Here is an 18,457-nt window from a genome sequence, read left to right on the forward strand (position 1 = left end):
GGAAAGTTCTGGTTGTTTGATTGGTGTTCTGTCCATCTGGCCTGGATAATGTTCTGCTCTTTCCCACTCAAGTGTCTTTAAGGGATTCGGTGGGGTTGTGGTGGAAAGCAGTCTTCTTCTTCATCTCCTACCCCTGGCCCAGAATAGCCAAACAGGACACAAGCAGAATGTACTGAAATGACTTTTAATATCTCATGTTGCAGCAAAATTAAAAATATACAAAAAGTTTGTGGTGTACAAAAGTCTCGGTACAGAAGCCCCAGCCTGGCCCCTCCCCTGCCCAGGGAAAGCTGGAAAGGGCGGGTTGGGCTGGGGGGCTGGGCATGGCACAGATGTAGTGAATACCAGGATGGGGCCTAGGGATAGGCTAAGAAGCGGGCAAAAGTTGGGGATGACCACAGAGTGGAGAGAGAACATGGGGGAAGTCACCTGGAGTGTGCTGACAGGGAAATTGGGCCCTTAGGCATGGCTAGTGGTTCCTGTGGACATGTTGGGATATCAGAAGCAAAGGTATTCTGGCGGGATCCCCCTCCCAAGGGACCTTGGCTCAAGTCCTAGCTTACCACCAGCTTGCTGTGTGAACTTGGGTAAGTTGCCTCCCATCTCTGGGCCTGCCCCATCTGTAAACTAGAAAGTAACTGGATAATTAAACCACCGATGCCCAATGTGGAGGTCCCAGGCCCCACCCAAGTGTCTGACACCGTGAGGATTCTTGAGGATTCTGCATTAAAGTCATCCAATACAGAATGCAGAAGTCCTTCACACGTGAGTCCCGGAAGCCGACACAAGGCCTCACTAGGATGTATCTGCTATCTACTCAGCTTTAACCTAAGATAGCGAAACAAATGCTTTATTTAGGTGGCTTTTGGGGGAGGAAAAACAAAACAACTTCTCAAGCCATAAAATCCTCAGGGAATCCTGAGGGTTCTGAGGATGGTTCGGACCCCTTCTTGTGCCTGGTTTGGAAGCCAGACAGGAGGAGGGCAGGGAGAGAGAGAGAGAGGCAGGTCTGACTGGATTCTGAGACTTGGGTGAAGGGAGGGAAAGGAATGCCCTCCTCCCTCCTGTGTCTATTCTCACTCCCGCTTTGTCCCAAGACCCCCTCCACTATGAGATTATTGCAGGTATCCTGAGCTCCCACCATCCAGCCTGGCCTGGGGACTCTGAAAGAGTTGTGCATAGAATAAAGGCCAGCAGTGCTGAGGAGGGGGTGGCCTCGAGGTGAGGTTACAGTGGAGGGGCTGAGCATGAGAACACTACGTGCCTGGGAATTCTGCCTGCAGGAATCAGACCTGGTTGGGGCAGACCCTCTGCCTTGCCCCCTTCTATGTCTTGATTTGGGTCTTCTCTTCGCATCTACTAGTAGCAACCAAGAACTCAGTATCCCAACCCAGAATGGCACACATGTTCTGTTTCCCTAAACCCAGGGCCTCAGAAGTGTCCTTGACTAGAAGGGGGACTCAGACCCCTGTCCCACACTTCCTCTGGGGATTGGCACTCACTCCTTCCCTTCCATGGCAACACGACAAAGCACTTCCTATAGATTTCAGCCTTACACAGGTCAGTCTACGAAGGAGGCAGATGCCAAAGAGTTGTGGGGCAGCCTGGGATGGGATCAGGGTTCTTGGCATTCAGTTGGCAACCTGTGCCGAAACTCTCCCTTTATTTGAAAAGAGTACTCCTGAATCGTGAGCCCCCAACTGGAAAAGACTCCAGATCCTAAGCAACCTCCTTGGCACATAAGGGACCCCTTATCAGATGCTGGGAAGAACCAAGGAACTGGAGTCTCCCAGACAACCAGGGTGAGATTTAGGGTTAGACCAAGCCAAATCCCAGAGGCTCCCAACATCCCCGAAGGCATTGATGTATTAGAAGTCTCAAACTGGTGGCCATTAGGTTGATTTCCAAAGCCTAAATAAACCTCATCGCTCCTTGGCACAGAACACCCTCCTTCTGCCCACCCCTATAGTTCTGCTTTCTCGAGCCTCCACTCACCCCACTTTCCTTTCTGATGGCATCTGACTTTATTTATGCCCATGCACCCCGCCTCAGAGAACCTTCCCCTCATTGCCAGGCTTTGTAGACTCCAGCCCCAGGCAAGCTGCAAGGGAAGGGCTTGCAGAACCTTAGTCTTCAGGGGAGTGTTTGGGGATGACGGTCCCAAGCTCCCACGTTCTCATTCAGAAACCTGCACATTCTGCCCTCCTGGGCCTCTGCTTCTCCAGCCCTTGGGGTGACACACTTCAGGGAGACAGGTGTAGGGGGAATCCGGCTGAAAGTAAGGCAGATTTGGGGGAGATGAGAGGAAGGGACCAAGCCCACATTTTTCGACAGTCCCTGCAGGGTAGAGTGGAGGCCTGTGCTGCCGGTTGGGGTGACCGTTACAAGGCACATGGTACATCGGTGGGTGGAGGTACGGTGAGAGGTGCGGTGCGTGGTGCCTGGGGAGGTTTGAGGAGCACAGCCAGCAGCGGGAGTTGATTTGAGGGGAAAGCTCACAGAACAGGAGACGCAGTTCTACATTAGGAAGGGAAGGCCTGGCATTTCTGTTCCCAAGATGTCCTGTTATCTGCTGCTCCTGAAGAAATTAGGACAGACCCAGCTTTTATTGATATCCAGGAAAACCCTGTGGTTCCATTTTACTTGCTGTGTGACTTTGGGTAAATGTGTGGCCCTCTCTGTTTCTTCTATATAATGAATATGAAGGTCAGGTGACTTTGGGGACCCTTCCTTCAAGGCTGTAGTCCTAAAGTCCTCTCTCACTGGAAGAACCTTACAGGGACCCTGGGAATCCAGACTCGGTTAATGGTCTGGGAACAGGAGTGGAGGACCCCAGGGGTCCAGTTGTGGCTGGGGAAAGAGACCGACTGAGGTAGATTGTGTCACAGAAAGGAACCAAAAACAGCTCCAAGAAGATGGGGCCTTTCCCCATTCCGATTCTTTGTCCTTGTGAACCAAAAACACAGGCCGATAAAGAGAGAGGCCTCAGGCCAGGAGGGATGGGGGCCTGAGCTGGGGAGAGGGGCTACTGCGGGGGGAGATGGGCTCTGTCCAGAGAGTGGGAAAGGTGAGGGCCCTCTGACATGGCCTTCCCTGGTGCTCAAATCTCCTGCAGACGGGGGTCCTGGGGAAAGCTCTGTGAGATTGGGGTGAAATGTGGCCTTGGCTTCCCTACAGCCTCAGGCCATGCCTGGCTCTGCTTATCCTGCTTCCCTGCCTGCCCTGGCCTCCTTCAGCAACCAGATAAGGGATCTGAAACCCTTCCTTCTAGGCTGCTGGAGAATGGGGCATCCACAGAGCCATTCTAGGACCTTGGCGGGGGGGGGGGGTGGTGGTGGTTAAAATAGCTTGCCAAGAGTAGCCCAGATGTCACCATACTGATGTGTGGAATGGAGATGTAGCTCTTTAGGGTGCCACACACAACAGAAACAGTGGAGTGACAGTTTCTGGCACCATGAGCCCTGCAGAACCAGGCTGCTTGAGTTTGGGGCCCATGCCCAGGGCTCCCTCTACAGAGAGTGTGACAGGTGTATAGCTGGCTATGGAACTGGTCTCCCAGGCAGGCTCTGGGTAGAGGAAAAAGAGAAAGGATGACTCCCTCGGAGCAGGCCTGCATCAGGCGAGCTGTCTGTCACTCTGAAGGCCTCCTGGGGGTCAGGGAAGCAGAGGGAGGAAAAAGCATTCCACACTGGCAGAACGAATATAGCTACCCGCGGTGCCAGGCAGGGTGGCTCGAATCCTGGGTATGATGTGTGCTTGTGTGTGCATACACACAGGGTGCCCTCTCAGCCACACCCCGAGTGTAACTCCCTCCCAGTATCCTCAGCAGATCAATCATTGCCACATCACCACGGATGGGGCAGCCAGGAGTCTAAGACCTTGGGAGAGACGCTGGAATTCTGGGTCTCAGTTTTCTATCTGTAACTCCAAGAGAGGCTGAGCCAGGGAGGGCTAAACAATCTCATTTGCATAGTCTAGGATTCTCATGGCCTCCACACTTCCCGCCCAGTCTGTACTTGTCCCCACAGTCCCTGGCTGTCCCTTTCCAGTGAGCTCACCTCGGTTGGCATAGGGGAGTGACAAGAGACTCCAGGCCCTGCTTAGAGCACCACCTTCTACTTCCCAGAGCTGCCTAGCTCCCTAGTGCCATAATCCTGCCAATAATGTGCCCTGGTCAATATGGGCTGTCCCAGGCTGGGGGCACATTCCAGGCTAATGGTCCCTTGTGTAACCTAGGATGTCTGGACCATGGGAATGGGTCACAGACCCGGGGTCTTGTCAGATTTGAGATAAAACAAATCAGTTTCCCAGATGCGCCCCAGAGAACCTCAGTTGCAGGGTGGCAGGAAGCCAAGATTTATGTCATGTCCCCAGAGATATTTTTTTCCAGCTGAGAAACACTTGGCAGCAGAAATGTCTCTAGGGTTCTGAGGACAATTTCCTTTTAGGGACGATAGGGCTAGGGACATGGAAAGGGATCTAGAACTTCCATAAACCCTGGCAGCCTAGAACTAGAGCACCCATTCTAGAATATCCCCCGTGATCCATGTTTCCATATCTCCTCCCCCACTGCCCATGGTAGTAGCTAGAATCATCCACATCGGAGTGGCAGGTTCCAGTGTCCTAGATCCTTAAAAGAGATCAGCAGCTCCCTAGCTTTTCCAGAGGTATTCTAGAAGCAAGACATCTCCCCATCTAGAGCCTCATCTGTAGTTGAGCCAGACAGAGTACCACTGGGGACATTTTACCCACTGTGCTGAAGGCCTTCGTCTCCAGGGAACATCCCAGATGCTCATCTGGAGCAAAGCACCTGTGACCTCTCACCTGAGGGGTCTAGACCTCTTCTGTAATGGAGCTCCCAACCAAGTGCACCTCCCAAGCAAGGGCACCCACCCCACACTTGTACCTCTTCGTACTGCTATCACCCCTCGCTCCTTGGGGGTCTCCTCCTGCCAGTGTCCGCACTGTCGGATCCCCAAGTTCTCTCTCCGACTTCCTGCTCTAATCCTCCTGCTGTTCAGTTCCCCTCCCTACAGGAACTGTGCCAGTTCTGTCCAGAGATCCAACCCCAGTCCATCCCATAATCCCACAGCCTTTCCCATCCTTCTCTCAGGGATCCCCTCCTATCACAGGCAGACCTTCCCCACACTCCCCGAGGGCTGCCTTGGACCCCAGGCAGTGCCCTTCCTCTGGTTGGCCCACCAGGGGTGATGTGGGATGATTCTAGGCAGGGGAGAGGGTTGAGACCCTTGTGCCAAGCATAATATGGCATCCCCATGAGAGTGGGGCAGTTCATGAGGGGGTAGCACCAGTTGACACCCTGTTCCCTGGTCCAGGGGAACTTAGTGAATGGGTCATAGGGCTAAAAAATGAGGCCTAGGGCTTCCACAGGGCTGCCCTCTCCCCTAAGGAAACCCAGTGGTGGGGCCATTCTTGGATCCAAAGATCTACTCCCACTTAGCCTGGTGGCCCTGACATACAGACTCAACACTGTGGTCAATGTGGAGTCAGTCAAGTCTGTCCCTATTGGGAGGCAGATGGTGCCTACACTGTAGTTTCGTACTCCAGCAGCTCCTGGGAGGTGCCCATGCTCCGGTACTGCAACCTAGGTGTGGCAGGTGAAGAATACTCCAAAGCCAGGATGGTCTTCCGGAGCCGGCGATCAATAAAATGAGCATCCCAAGCTGGGTACTTTTTCCGAGGCAAGTCAATCCGAATGACAGGCCCCTCTGTCCGCAAGGGGCGAGCTACTGGCGTGGGAGGCAAACCAGGTCGCACCTGGAAGACAGGTAGTGTAGGGGTCCCGGCTCGCTCACCTCCCACCGAGGCCCCGTCCCGCTCAGTGCCTGTAGTCCTTGGCAGCGATCTTGGTGGACTTGTGATGGCATCAGCTGGAGGGGCACAGGGCCCCGGAGCGTCAGGGAAGATGCAGCCCGGTGCCTGGGGCCCCAGCATGGGCCCGTTGGGATGCAGGAGACAGTAATAGACACACATAAAGAATATGCCCAGCGCAAAGCTGGAGGCCACCACGCAGACCAGGATGAGAGAGTAGAAATCAGGGGAGAAGTTCCGGCTCGAGTACCAGAAGCCGGTGAGCACTGCGTTCTCCAGCAGCACGATGCAATAGTAGAGGGTCACCCGGCGGCGGCTGCGGCCCTCCTTGACGTTGAACCAGCAGAAGATGTAGATGATCCCCACCACCATGTTGTAGATGATCTCTTCCCACTTGGACATGCAGAAGTCTGTCTCACCCTGGATAACCCAGAAGGTCATGATACACCAGTGGGCTACGATGAAAATGCCAAAGTAGAGCTTGTAGACGCTGGCAAAGAGGGCGAAAGCCAGGGTTCGGGCTGCAATGGTGAACAGGTGCCACAGCACTTGGGCTACAGCACCCTTGTAGGACAGGGGCCGCTTGTCATCTCTCGAGTCTCTCAGTACCTTCTGGTAGGATGCCAGTGTCCAGGCCAGGGACACAAGGGAGGCAGAAATGGAGAGGGCTGTGGAGACAGGGTAGGGATGGGGTGGGCTGGGTTAGGGGTGGGTCCAGGTTGGGTCTGGAGAGGAGGTTCTGGGTCAGGACCTGGACTGTGAGGAGGTGTAAGGGAAGGATCTGTGGAGCAGGCATGAGGAAGGTCCGGTTGGGATCATCAAGGGCAAGGAAACGGGGGGGTGGCGGTAGGGAATGAGGTGGGATGCTTCTGTGGGTATGGGAGCATAAAGGGAAATAGATTTGGGCTCATTTTGATCTCCAAAATCTAGGATTCTAGTATGGGGTAGACAGGGCTCAGGGGTCTTGGTGGAGGGTGGGAAATTAGGGTCCAGGACTCTGGGAGTAGAAGAGGAGGTCAAGAAGGGATCATTAGGTCATGGAGGAGTCGGCAGACTCATCAGAAGATAAGAGGCTGGGTATGGAGGGACAACTAGAACGAAGCAGAGGTAGGGAGGGGATTCCAGTGAGACACTGAATTCTGGGCTAGAGAGAGGGCAAAAGGCGTCCCCAGGGGGGCTGAAGACTAGTGATGGAGTCTTGGGACACTGCAGGTGGGTTAAGCAGGGTGTGGGTAGGTAATGTTGGGGCAAAGGACCTGGTGCAACGGAGGAGACTAGGAAGAGTCTCTGAAAATCGAGGGTGATTGGGCAGGTCTGTAAAGCAATGGGTCCTCAATGGATGCAGGCTAGGGCTCAACAATTTGTAGAAAGCAGAGGGCAGAGAACTCCCTCAAGGCCTAAGGTTTGTTGGAGGGAGTAAAGAGTAGAGGTAAGATATGATCTGCCCTGACAATCAGGGAGGGAAAGAGAGGAGCCCAGGGTGTCTAAGGGGTTGTGTCAGAGTGGATGAGACAAGTCAGGGGGGAGTCTGCAGAGACCTAGAGGGTCTTGAGGGTGTGTGGTTTCCTAAACCCTGGCCAGGCAGGGCAGCCTTTGGGGCGGGGCGCAGGTATCCCCAGGGGCCAGCAGGTGGCGGGGCTCACCAGTCAGCAGATCTGGCTCTTGGTTGTGGTAGACCAGCAGGCTGAGCTGCAGCACCAGCTGTGGCGCGCTGCGCAGGAAGGTCTCCAACAGACGAAGCATGCTTACATCCGCGCTCTCGAACAGCATCCGCCAGTAGAAGTGGCGCCTCAGCCGCTCCCCGCGCCAGCGGCTCTGTAGCCCCAGGTACAGGGCTCGCAGGTACCTGCCGGGGAGGTGGTGCTCAGATCCAGGCTCTTCCGGGCTCAGATCCAGGGTGTTCCCGCCCACCTCAGCCTCCCCGCCTGCGCCAAGGAGAGCTCCCTACCTCGATGACCTACTCTCTGATTGTAAAATGGGCTCGACTCTCCTAGACGTGGTTGCGGAGCACCGAGTGCGTCCATTAGCTTCTAGCCTAGTCCGGTCCTCATCTCCAGTTTAGAGAAAGGAACTGGTGACCAGTGACCATAGCATTTGCACCGCTAGCCAATAGCAGAACCAGAACTCAATTCCGGGTACTAGCCATTAGACAACACCGCTTCTGGACGGAAACTTGGAAGAGGTTTGGCCACGGGTTTCTTGTATGGATCACAGCTGGTGCCAGGCCGCAGTCCTGACCCACTGCTCCCTGGCCTCAGCTGCTCACCCAACAAACATAACGGGTTGTTTGACACAGGCCACAGATTCCAGGGCATTTGACAGATGTCCACACAGTCTGACTTTTACACTTGCTGTTCTCTTTTCTGGAACATCCCTTCCTGTTCCTTAACCCCACCCCAGCCCCAAGACTAGGTAAGTCTTGCGCCTGTTTCCAATATCAGGCCTTTTCTGACCGCAGCCTCCCCGCCCCCACCCCCCACCCCCCATTCCCAGCTAGGAGCCTCCCTCAGCCTCCCAACTCCCGGCCCCAGTTCTGCTCCAGCCCTTGCCACGGTGGGTTGAACTTCCCGGCTAGGCACACATCTCCCCCAGCTCTAAACTCCGTGCCAGGGACTCCATCACCCGCTAAACGCTGCACGCTCAGTTCTTAGCACCCAGTAGGTGCTCAACCCATGTAATCACAAATGAATGAACGCATAGCTGCAAGCCTGTTGACTTTAATGATTCTGATAACCTTGGAGTAGACAGGAAGGATCTAAGCCCTGAGTTCAATTCCAATCTCTACTTCTCATTTACTCTGTGGAGCCTATGCTCATTCCTACCCAAGTAACAAAGAGGATAGATGTTCAAGAGCAGTGTTCACGTGGATGAGGATTTGAGTCTAATTTCTCCCTGTGCCCACAGAACCTGCCTTTCCCCAGACCCTGAAAATCTTTGAAAATGACAGGTTAGCTCTTTGGCCAAACTACATAGGGATTCTCTAAAAGTGGCTTCCCAGAAAACAGGCGGAGAGGGTCCCACACAGATCCAGCGACCTGTTGTCTGAACCTCAAACTGAGCCAGTAGGGATGAGAAAGTGCTGGCATTTCTAGGCCATTGGAACCACGGGATCAACAGGTACACTGTGTGCTGACAACTTACGGAAGGAACTGTGGTGCTACCGGGTCTCCGTATGAAAATTAGAGGGGTGGGCTTGGTGACTCTGACCCTCCCAGAACTAGTGTTTTATGTCATAGACTTTCTCCCCAAAGTGTGGCCAAGAACATCCAATTTGGGGTACTTTTGTCCCCAATTAATGCTGCTGACACTTCCCCAATACGGCACTGATTTTTAACATCCATCCTCTCTGCTACTTGGGTAGCCGGGGAGGAAAGGGGACTGTTCCTTTGGCTGCTTGGCAACCCCAGGACTTGACTGCATTTCTTCTGATGAGTGGTGGCAAGTCATCTCCTCGTGTCCCCCAGTTTTCTGACGGCATCATTCAGTCACGTAGCAGCGTGCTTCAGCCTAGCTCCGTACTAGGTTTGTCTTTATGTATCTCACCCTTCCCTTCCGTGAGACTGAGATGGGAAACTTTGGCAGAGAAGAGGGCAGTCAGGGAGAGTTTTTCCTCTCTCCATCCCCTCTCTCATTCTCTTTCTTTCCTGACAGTATCTCATGTACTCCAGGCTGGTCTAGAACTGAGTAGCTAAGGATGACTTTGAACTCCAAATCCTCTTGCCTCCACCGTCCGAGTGGTGGCATTACAGATATGTGCCACCATGCCAGGTTTTGTTTGTTCTGTCTCTGTTTTTAAGGTGGGTTCTCATGTGACTCAGACTGACTTCAAACTCCCAAGTTAGCTCAAGCTGGTACTGAATTCCTAATCCTTCTGCTTTCATCTTTTACCTCCCTTCCTATAGGCACTGCAATGCCTGGTTTTAATTTCTTTTTTCATGAAAACATGTGGCACCAGGCCTGGTGACACTGTCTCTAATCCCAACACTTGGGAGGTTGAGGCAGGAGGATCACAAGTTCAAGGCCAGCTTGGGCTACATAAAGAGACTTTGTCTCAAAACCAAAACCAAAACCAAAAAACATCAAATCAATCAACTAATCGAGCAATAAAATACAATAAAAAATACTAGTGGTGGGGAAAAGCTGAAGAGATGACTCATTGGTTATGAGCACTGGCTGCTCTTCCAAAGGACCCAGGTTCAATTCCCAGCATCCACATGGCGGCACACAATCATCTGTAACTCCAGTTCCAGGAGATCAAATGCTCTCTTCTGTGGACACTGCATACACATGGTGCATAGACATGTATACAGACAAAACACACATATGCATAAAATACAAAGAAATAAATCTTGCACACACACACACACACACACACACACACACACACACACTTGAGGATAGCAGTAGAGGAGAATGGGCAGATACAAAGTACAGAGGCAATGGGAGCCCATACCCTTTCAGGGGAATAGGTTGAGGTTTCCTAGGCTTGACTTAGACTGGAGGCTTCCAATGAGATGGGGCACAGGAAAACCAGAATTTTCATAATTCATCACATTGTGAAAGTTCATCAAATCCTGCAGCCAGTTCTAGGCTGCAGGGCCAGGGCCATTACTCAGCAGTGGAGTACGTGCTTAGTATGTACAAGGCCCCGAGTTCCGTCCCTGAGAAAAGGAATCTGAACTGGAGAGCACAAGTTTAATTTTTAATCTGAATCCCAAAATTGGAGGTAATAGGATCAGCTCGGAGCCTCGAAAGCCTACTCTGAGGACTGCCTTGGAGGGAAGCCAAGGAAAGGCTGGGTTTGGTCCAGGCTGGAGTGACAGGGATGAGCTAAGGGGATGATGCACCAGATCTGGGAAAGAGAACAAAGGACTCTGAGGACTATGGAGTGGGGGGACGGGTGGTCCCCAGGGCTGCTGAGGGCCCGAGAACACAGACCTTCATTCCAGGCCTGCTCCACTCCCTTCCTCATTCTTGTGGCTTCGAACAGGAAGGAGAGGCCAGCTGGTCCAGTGAGAAGGGGCCTGGGGAGCTGGAGAAGAGCAATACCCTGGAAGTCTCTCTGAGGCTAGAGGACCATCTGTTTCCGCCCAGGTTAGGATGAGGGAGGTGCCAGCCCCGCCAGCATCCGTCACCACCTGGCAGACCTCCTGCTACTTCCCCGCCCACTCCTACTCTTTCCTCTGCCAGCTTCCAGCTAACTGCAGACAAAGGGCTCACATTGTCCAAGACAGAGATGGAGAGGGCTGGAAGGGAGGCTTCTGCCACCTGTCCATGGTGCTTGGGGGTCAGAGGGTAGCATAGAAACCACACTGCAGCCTAGGGACAAAAGACCTAGCCTTTTTGAGCCCAGCCTCACTCTGGTCCTTTTGGCAACGGGACCAAAGCAGTGGTTATTTCTTCCAGTCAGCACTAACTACTCGCTGCCAGGGACCTGGGAGATGTTCATGGGCTTCGGGGAGTGTTTGAGGCTTGTGGGGGGAAAATTGGCTTCAAAACCCAGGAAAAACTGCAGAATCAAAATTAATAAATGTTTAATTAAATGTCTGCAAAACAGAACATGATGTCAGCTAGTCATTTGCAATTTGGCTTTTATCTAGTTATATATAATTTACATTTGATGTTTGATGTGACTGTGTTTTAATATGCTTGATAGATGTTGCGCCACAGAGGTCTTAAAACAACACTGTCCAGGACATGCAACCTCATGTCCCCTGCTTCAGTTTCTCCTTCTCTGAAACAGGGCTGGCTCCTGTCATCCTGTCTGCACCACCGTCACCAGAACGAAGATCCCAAAGGCAGGATGGAGGTATACTGGGTGTGTGGGGTTGTGTCCCACTGCCCTGGACCCTGCTTTATGGTCTTGGATAGTCTCTGCTTCCCTGAATCTAATCTTTTTCCTTGTTGTGAGAATCGAGTGATAGAGTTAACAGTAGTTTCCAAACTGTAGAGGGGTGTGCACATAGTGGTGGTGGAGAGAAGAGGAGCATATATTGGGTGGTGGTCTCTGGCTCCTTCTGGCCACCAAGCAACTGTGCTTCAAGCCTCCGCCAGGAATCCCACTGCACTCTCCTGCCTTCTCTGTTTGAAAGAAAGTTGACAGAGGCTGATTTCACCACGGATGGGACTGGTAACGCCCACACAGGACACTCCTTCTCTAGACAAGGAATCCAGATTTGCTTTTCTCCAAAATGCATCCAGTGCCACTCCCATGCACCTCTCCAGTCCCTGCTCCATCTGTCTCACGGGTGGGGGCCACCACCTGGTATAAGCATCTCCCTTCATCTCTTGTCAGGACAACCACAATCTCAGCCTCCACTCTGGGTCTCTGTCCAGCCACGCCTGCCCCCTACAGTCCATTCCGCAGATAGCAACCAGTAGGTAATTCTTAAAGCGTAGTGGATCGGGTCACCCCCTTTCTGGAAACCTCGCACAGGCTTCTTATCACAGCTTCTCCCCTCAGCTCACAGGCTCCCAACCATCTGGCCTGCCCGTTTCTCTCACTGTATCTCAAACCACTGTCTGCTTGTTCTCCACACCCCAGCTGCATTGGAAGTCCCTGCCAGACTTGCTCCAGCCTCAGGACTTCCTCACTCGCTGCGGGCTCAGCCTGGAACACCCTTCCCCAGATCCTGCTCTGGCTGGCTCTCCTCATCAGCTCCCCTGACACATTCTTTGAGGAGAGCATCCATCCCGCACTGGTACTTCTTCTCCCTTCCAAGGATTATTCTAGTCCATCACATGCCTGCCTGACTCCCCCTGATCCTCCAGCCTTCATCTCGTGAGTGCTGGGATCACAGGTGTGAGAAACCACATCCTGTTCCTGAAGCACTGGGATCAGTCCCAGGGCTTTGTGCGTGTGATACAAGTTCTTTGCCAACGGAGTTCCATGCTCAGACCCTAGACAGTTTATTTCTGTTCAGTCACTGGTGCTCCATGAGGTAGGGACCTTGCTTGTCCTGGTCACCAGGGTGTCCTCTGCTGTTTTACACAGGTAGAAGGCGGGGATAAACATTCACTGATGATAAATGTGTGTCTTCTCTCTGGTCGCGACAGACCCTGGGCCTCCGTCTCAGTCTGCACAGAGTCAGAACACTTCCTGGAACACCACCGCCCGTTTGTTCTGTTGTTCTTCCGGGAAGCCTTCCCTGTGCCCCTCTAACGTGGCTGGGCTCCTTTCCTCTATGATTCTCAGATGCCCGTGGCCTGAAGCCAGGGTGAGCTGTTAACCCACAGGCCACTGTAGGTTGTGACCCCACTTTACAGGGCAGTGGAGGCAGCTTCTGGAACTGAACTTTCTGCTTCCCAGTCTTTGTCAGTTTTTTGAGATAAGGTCTTGCTATACAGTTCTGGCTGGCCTGGAATTTGCCAAAAATTCCAGATGGCCTTGAACTCATGAAATTCCTCCTGCTTGGTTCTCCCAAGAACCAAGACCTGAACTCTGTTGTGTCGCTTTTGACTTCCTGTCTCTAAAACAAACTAAAATTACCGTATTCATTGTATTGTGTGTGTGTGTGTGTGTGTGTATGTGCGTGTGTATGTGTGTGTGCACATGTACGTGCATAGGTATGTATGTGCCATGTGTGGAGGTGGGGGACATCCTGTAGGAGCCAGTTCTCTCCTCCCATGAGACTCAAGTCAAACGGTCAGGCCTCATGGTTAGGACTTTTGCCTTCTGAGTCATCTTGCCAGTCCCCAACTCACTGTCTTATGCTAAGAGAGGAAGTGAAGCATTCTCTAGAAGAGAAATCCGAAGAACCAGTAAGCATAAACAGGTGGGGCTGGGAGCAAACCTGTCTGGTCTGAGAAGGAGAGAAGCCAACAGTTAGTGTCTGAATCCATCCGCTCGAGCTCCTCGGCTCCCTCAGGACCCCATGACCTCCATGAGCAGGCAGCAGCGTCAATAAATGGACAAACTTACTCTTCCTCCCCTCTCAGGTCACCCCTGTGACCTAGCGTCTTCCAGAGCCCAAGGGATTTGCTTTAATGCACAGAAGGAGGGGGAGACATGAGGGAGGGGCTTAGTATCCAGCTTACCCCATCTCTCTCTTGTTGCTGAGTCACCCCAAGTCTCTAGCATGAGGCGATGTTTCTGTCATTGGTTTTAGTCTCTCTTCAGAGAGGCAAGCCTGGCCTCAGACCCAGGTCATTGTCTGTCTCTTGAATGGCAGCCTTCTCTATCCATTCCTCTACCATTGTCTGTCAATTTGTGAGTCTCTTGCAGGGACCCCGAGCCAGCCCACCTGTCTATCCTGCGAACTATGCATCATTCTGTTGTCCAGAGACTTTGTTCATCTGTCTGTTCTGTGGACACAAGCTTTGCTTTTCTCCCTGTGGGTCTGTCTGCCTGGGGCTCCCAGTCCTTCACTGACTGGTCCATCTGCTGGCCTGCTGCTCAGCTCGTGGCTCGGCATGACTGCCCGTTTTCCAGCCATCCTCCACTGCTTGATTCTCTTCTTCCTGACTCTGGGTTCCTTTCTGTCTGTCTGTGTCTCTCACATCCTCAGTGCCTCCATCTGTCGGTCTCTGAGTTTCTGAGCGTGTGTTCTCGCCCCTCCCCACACCCCTTCGGGGCTCTGGGCCAAAACCACAGCAGCTTCCAGAGGCTCCCCAGCTCTGCCCGTTCCATCCAGGGAAACAGCCTATTAAAGACCTCTGTCTCCAAGATGGACCTCGCCCTGTGACCCCTGTAGGCTGAGGGTGGGGCTCAGGAGATGGCAGTACTCCCACCCTCTAAGCCCTTCACCTCTTTGTAGGACAACAGAGGACTCTGCAGGGCCTATTGATGATGCTATCAACTCACATTAAACAGCACCTCCCATTGCAATTGAGAAACCAGAAAGTGGTAACAGAAGACACTTAAGCAAGGCTTCTTAAAGGAGTTTTCCACTCAGAGGCCTTGTCAGAAGGGAGGCCTGGGATTTTCTATCAGGCACGATGGTACTCGCCTGTAATCCTGTGCTCAGGAAGTCAAAATAGGAGAATTGGTGGTCTGAGGCCGGTCCAGGTTGGATAGTGAAACCCTATCTCAAAATGCAAAACAAGGAAGCTGGGGCAGAAGGATTTCTGTGAGTCCAAGTCCAGCCTGTGCTACATAGTAACTTCCAATTAGTCTGTACTCATAGTGAGACTCACTAAACAAAGCAAAAAGTCAAAATTACTAACTGAGGAGGGTTGGTAGTTTCTGGCAAGGCTGAGACCACTTCCAGGCTCGCTGTCCGACTGAAAGCTGTCCCTGAGGACAGAGGGACAGAGAAGACCAGGCTAGGTGAGTCTCTCTTGCGGGCAGGGATCTCTACCCCTGAAGAAAGTAACTGTCATTTATTCAGAACACTCTGTTTTGTACCTTAAAGTCTTCACTGTGACCCTGTGACATCTGTGGATAGGCACCTGTCTTCCAATGAGGAAAACTGAATCTTATCAAAGGAAAGGCTCATTTGATGGTGTGTGTGTGCACGTGTGTGTGTGTGTATGTGCGTGCATGTGCATGTGTGTGCCTGTGGGGGGGGGGACTGGGGATCAATCCCAGGGCCCTGTACATGCTAAGCATGCACTCTGACTTTGAACTATCTTCTCAGCCCCATTTGACACTTATTTCCCAAATACTTCTGAGTCCCTACTATGTGCCAAGAACTATGGTAGACACAGGGGTGGGCAAGAGGAGATCCAACCCATGTGCTAGGAATTCTTTTCAATATTGGTGGTCTGGACAGTGATTGAATCCTCATGCAAACAGGAGAAAAACCTGTTCCACAGGCTCCAGTCATGTCCCAAACAAAGTCAGCATAGATGAAACCAGTGGGACTGGAGAGGGTTGGCAGTCAGGAAAGATTTTCTGGAAGTCGCGATTGCTGATCAGTCTGAAGCAGGCACATGAGCTAAGCAGGTGAAAAAGGGAGGGGAGAGAGAGCCTGGAAGAGGAAACAACTGGGGCAAAGGTCCTGTGGTTAGTGAGAGGGAGAAAGTGAGCGATGAGGAGCCACCGTGCATGACCCAGGAAGGTTTAAATGGGGGCAATGGTTTTAGAGGTGCTGCTTAGGTGTGGGGAACTCAGTTAAGGGGGCAAGAGTGGAGGGTGAGTCGCTTGCCAGGTGAGAGGGAAGGTTGGCCTTCTGACCGTTACCAGACATTTGGAGGAGAGACTTGGCACCAAGTCCAGTAGCTGGAAAGCACTGGAGTTGTGTGCCCTTCACTGCACCAGGGCATGGATCAAACTAGCTGAGGAACGAAGTCCCCACCTGTGGCTTCTGCCGTGCAGCCCGGGAAGGGGGCATCAACACCCTTTCCCGTTGGTTTGCCCCTCAATTCTGAGCACTCCTGCAAGGATGCGAAAATAGTCCCTTCCTGGGGTTGGCAGCCAAAAGAATCCTAAATGTCAGTAAAGATTGTGATTTTACACGTTTGGCTCCCATTTCATGTGGTGCGGGGAGCCAGCCTGTCTCCCTCTTCCTTCACAGCCCCTTGCAGATTCACGGCCCCTCTTCTCTGCTGGCCTCAGGCCAAATACTTCCGGCCACGGTTTTAGGCCCTAGCTAAAAGCCGGAGACTTCCTTCCATCCTGCCTGCTCACCAGCTCCCAACCAGGGTCCAGATTCTTTCTTCATAGAAAAACAGACAGCTGTTTCAGAACAAAGTATTTGGGATCAGGTTCTGGCCTCTTACAACCCTCCTTTCTCTGGGTCTCAACTTTGCCATCTATGTTACGGGTTGGTGATGTGCAGGAGAGACTAAGATTTGGCACCCTGTGCTCTGAGGGCCCTTTGTTTGCTCTTTCTCTTCCCCTCAGTCCCTGGGTGGAGCGAGGATGTCAGGAGATGGTGGGGAGGGCCTTCCAATCCCCTGGTGACATTTGAAGGTACTGGGACACTAATGTAGAAGGGAAGAATCGCATCTGGTTATTTGTGGTCTGACAGAGATTTCAGAAGTAGAGTGCTCCAAGAACTGAGCTGTTCTCACTTTCTGGGGCTCTGGGGGAGCTACAGAGGCATGCCCTATCTAAAGAGGCAGCTGCGCCTCAGCGCTAACCAGCCATGCCCTGAGAGAATATGAAATTCAATGACAGAATATGAAATGCAATGTTTTCCCTTATACATTTTTCAAGCCCAGCCAGCAATTAGGATATCAATGCCAAAAGGAAAGTCTCAGGTTAGAAATTATGCAACTAATTAAGGAAATATCACATGACTTTAAAAGAAAGCCTTCCTGGGCTTATGTGCATCACACACTCAGTAGTTAAGAACACTGGCTGCTCTTCCAGAGGACCTGGCTTTGGTCCCCCAGCACCCACATGGTGGCTCACAACCATCTGTAACTCTAGTTCCAGGGGATCCGATGCCCTCTTCTGACCTCTGCAGGCACCAGGCATGCATATGGTGCTTAAGCATACATGCAGGCAAAACACTTTTAACATAAAAATGAAAATGCAAAAATCCAGGCATGGCAGTTCCCACCTGCAATTCCAGGGATGTCAAACTGGGAGCCCAGACAGGCTGACCCCTGGAAGTTAACCGGTCAGCTAGTCCAGCCTTCTTGTGTGAAGTTCCAGGCCAATGAGAGACTCGAGCACATACAATAGAAATAAATTCTGAGAAATTTAATTCGCTTAAAAATGTATTTCATCTGTCCCTCTGCTCCCATTCCAAGGACTCAATAGCTGTTGGTGGCTGGTGGCTCCCATCAGACAGTGCAGACACTGAACACTGCTGACCCCACAGACTCAGCAGATAACACTGAACGCTACAAAACCAAATTGGCCAGGAGTCAATGACAATAACGATCCAATGTGGGGCTCATCATCCTAGCCACTCTGCTTTTGTATACACTTAGAATTTTGCACACTAAAAACTAAAATGCCACTTTAAGAAGTAGATAATGCCTGGGATGTGAAGCTCAGGGGCAGAGCACTTGCCTAGCGTGTGTGAGAGGCTGGATTTGATGCCAGCATTGTGAAAAGGAACAGGTAGATTGAATTTTAGAAATAAACACATAAAATGAAAGCAATAGAAAATAGGTGAATAGCATTATGGGGAAGGAACACATTCCAGGCTGGGTCTCCCCAAATGTCTCTGGTTTGCGGCCTGCGGTGTGGCAGTCCAGCAGCCTGGGACTCAGTATTGTAAGACCCCGAGTCAGAGCTGTGAATTTAAACCATAAGGGGCTTTGCAATCATCTAGTTTGGCCTTAAAACTGAAGTAAAGTCCCTGCTTACAGTCTGTGCCAGCTAGCCACTTCCTCCACACCCTCTGCTGGTGGGCGTTTGTGCCCTTGGAAGAGCCACAAGGTCTTCTCGTTTTTTACAAAAAAAAAAAAAAAAAAAAAAGCCCCCACCTCTGTTTAACTTTGGATCATCTGTGTGCACACCACCCTGGGGGACACAGAACAAGGGTCTGGGGCTCCTCAGAAGGTGCTCCTCTCCAGCCCCTCCCCTTTTGTCCCTAAGCTACAGGATGGAATGCCACTCAGGCCGCAAGGGCAGCAGCACACTTCAGAGGTTCCCCTGTAACAAGTGCTGATGTCTCTGGAAGACCCCAGAGGCTGAACCACCATCTCTCCATTTTATAGACAAACTCTGGCTGGTGAGCAGTTCTCCCCAGGATCACACCGCTACAAGGTGATGGGATCTTGA

At 52.1% G+C, this 18,457-nt stretch overlaps 1 protein-coding gene across 1 annotated transcript in view; it reads right to left on the minus strand.

Moving 5' to 3' along the window:
- Window positions 1-165: 165 nt before the first annotated feature.
- Xkr7 (XK related 7) overlaps window positions 166-18,457 on the minus strand; it is a 28,850-nt gene continuing 10,558 nt past the window's right edge. Inside the window, exons 2-3 of the mRNA XM_048445640.3 lie at window positions 7,476-7,678; window positions 166-6,500 (exon numbers count right to left, since the gene is read on the minus strand). Coding sequence (XP_048301597.2) covers window positions 5,545-6,500; window positions 7,476-7,678 — 1,159 coding nt within the window. The 3' untranslated portion in view covers window positions 166-5,544. The remainder of the gene's footprint in view (window positions 6,501-7,475; window positions 7,679-18,457) is intronic.

Source organism: Myodes glareolus, chromosome 10, assembly GCF_982192425.1.
Source record: "Myodes glareolus chromosome 10, mMyoGla1.1, whole genome shotgun sequence".
Classification (NCBI taxonomy): Eukaryota; Metazoa; Chordata; class Mammalia; order Rodentia; family Cricetidae; genus Myodes; species Myodes glareolus.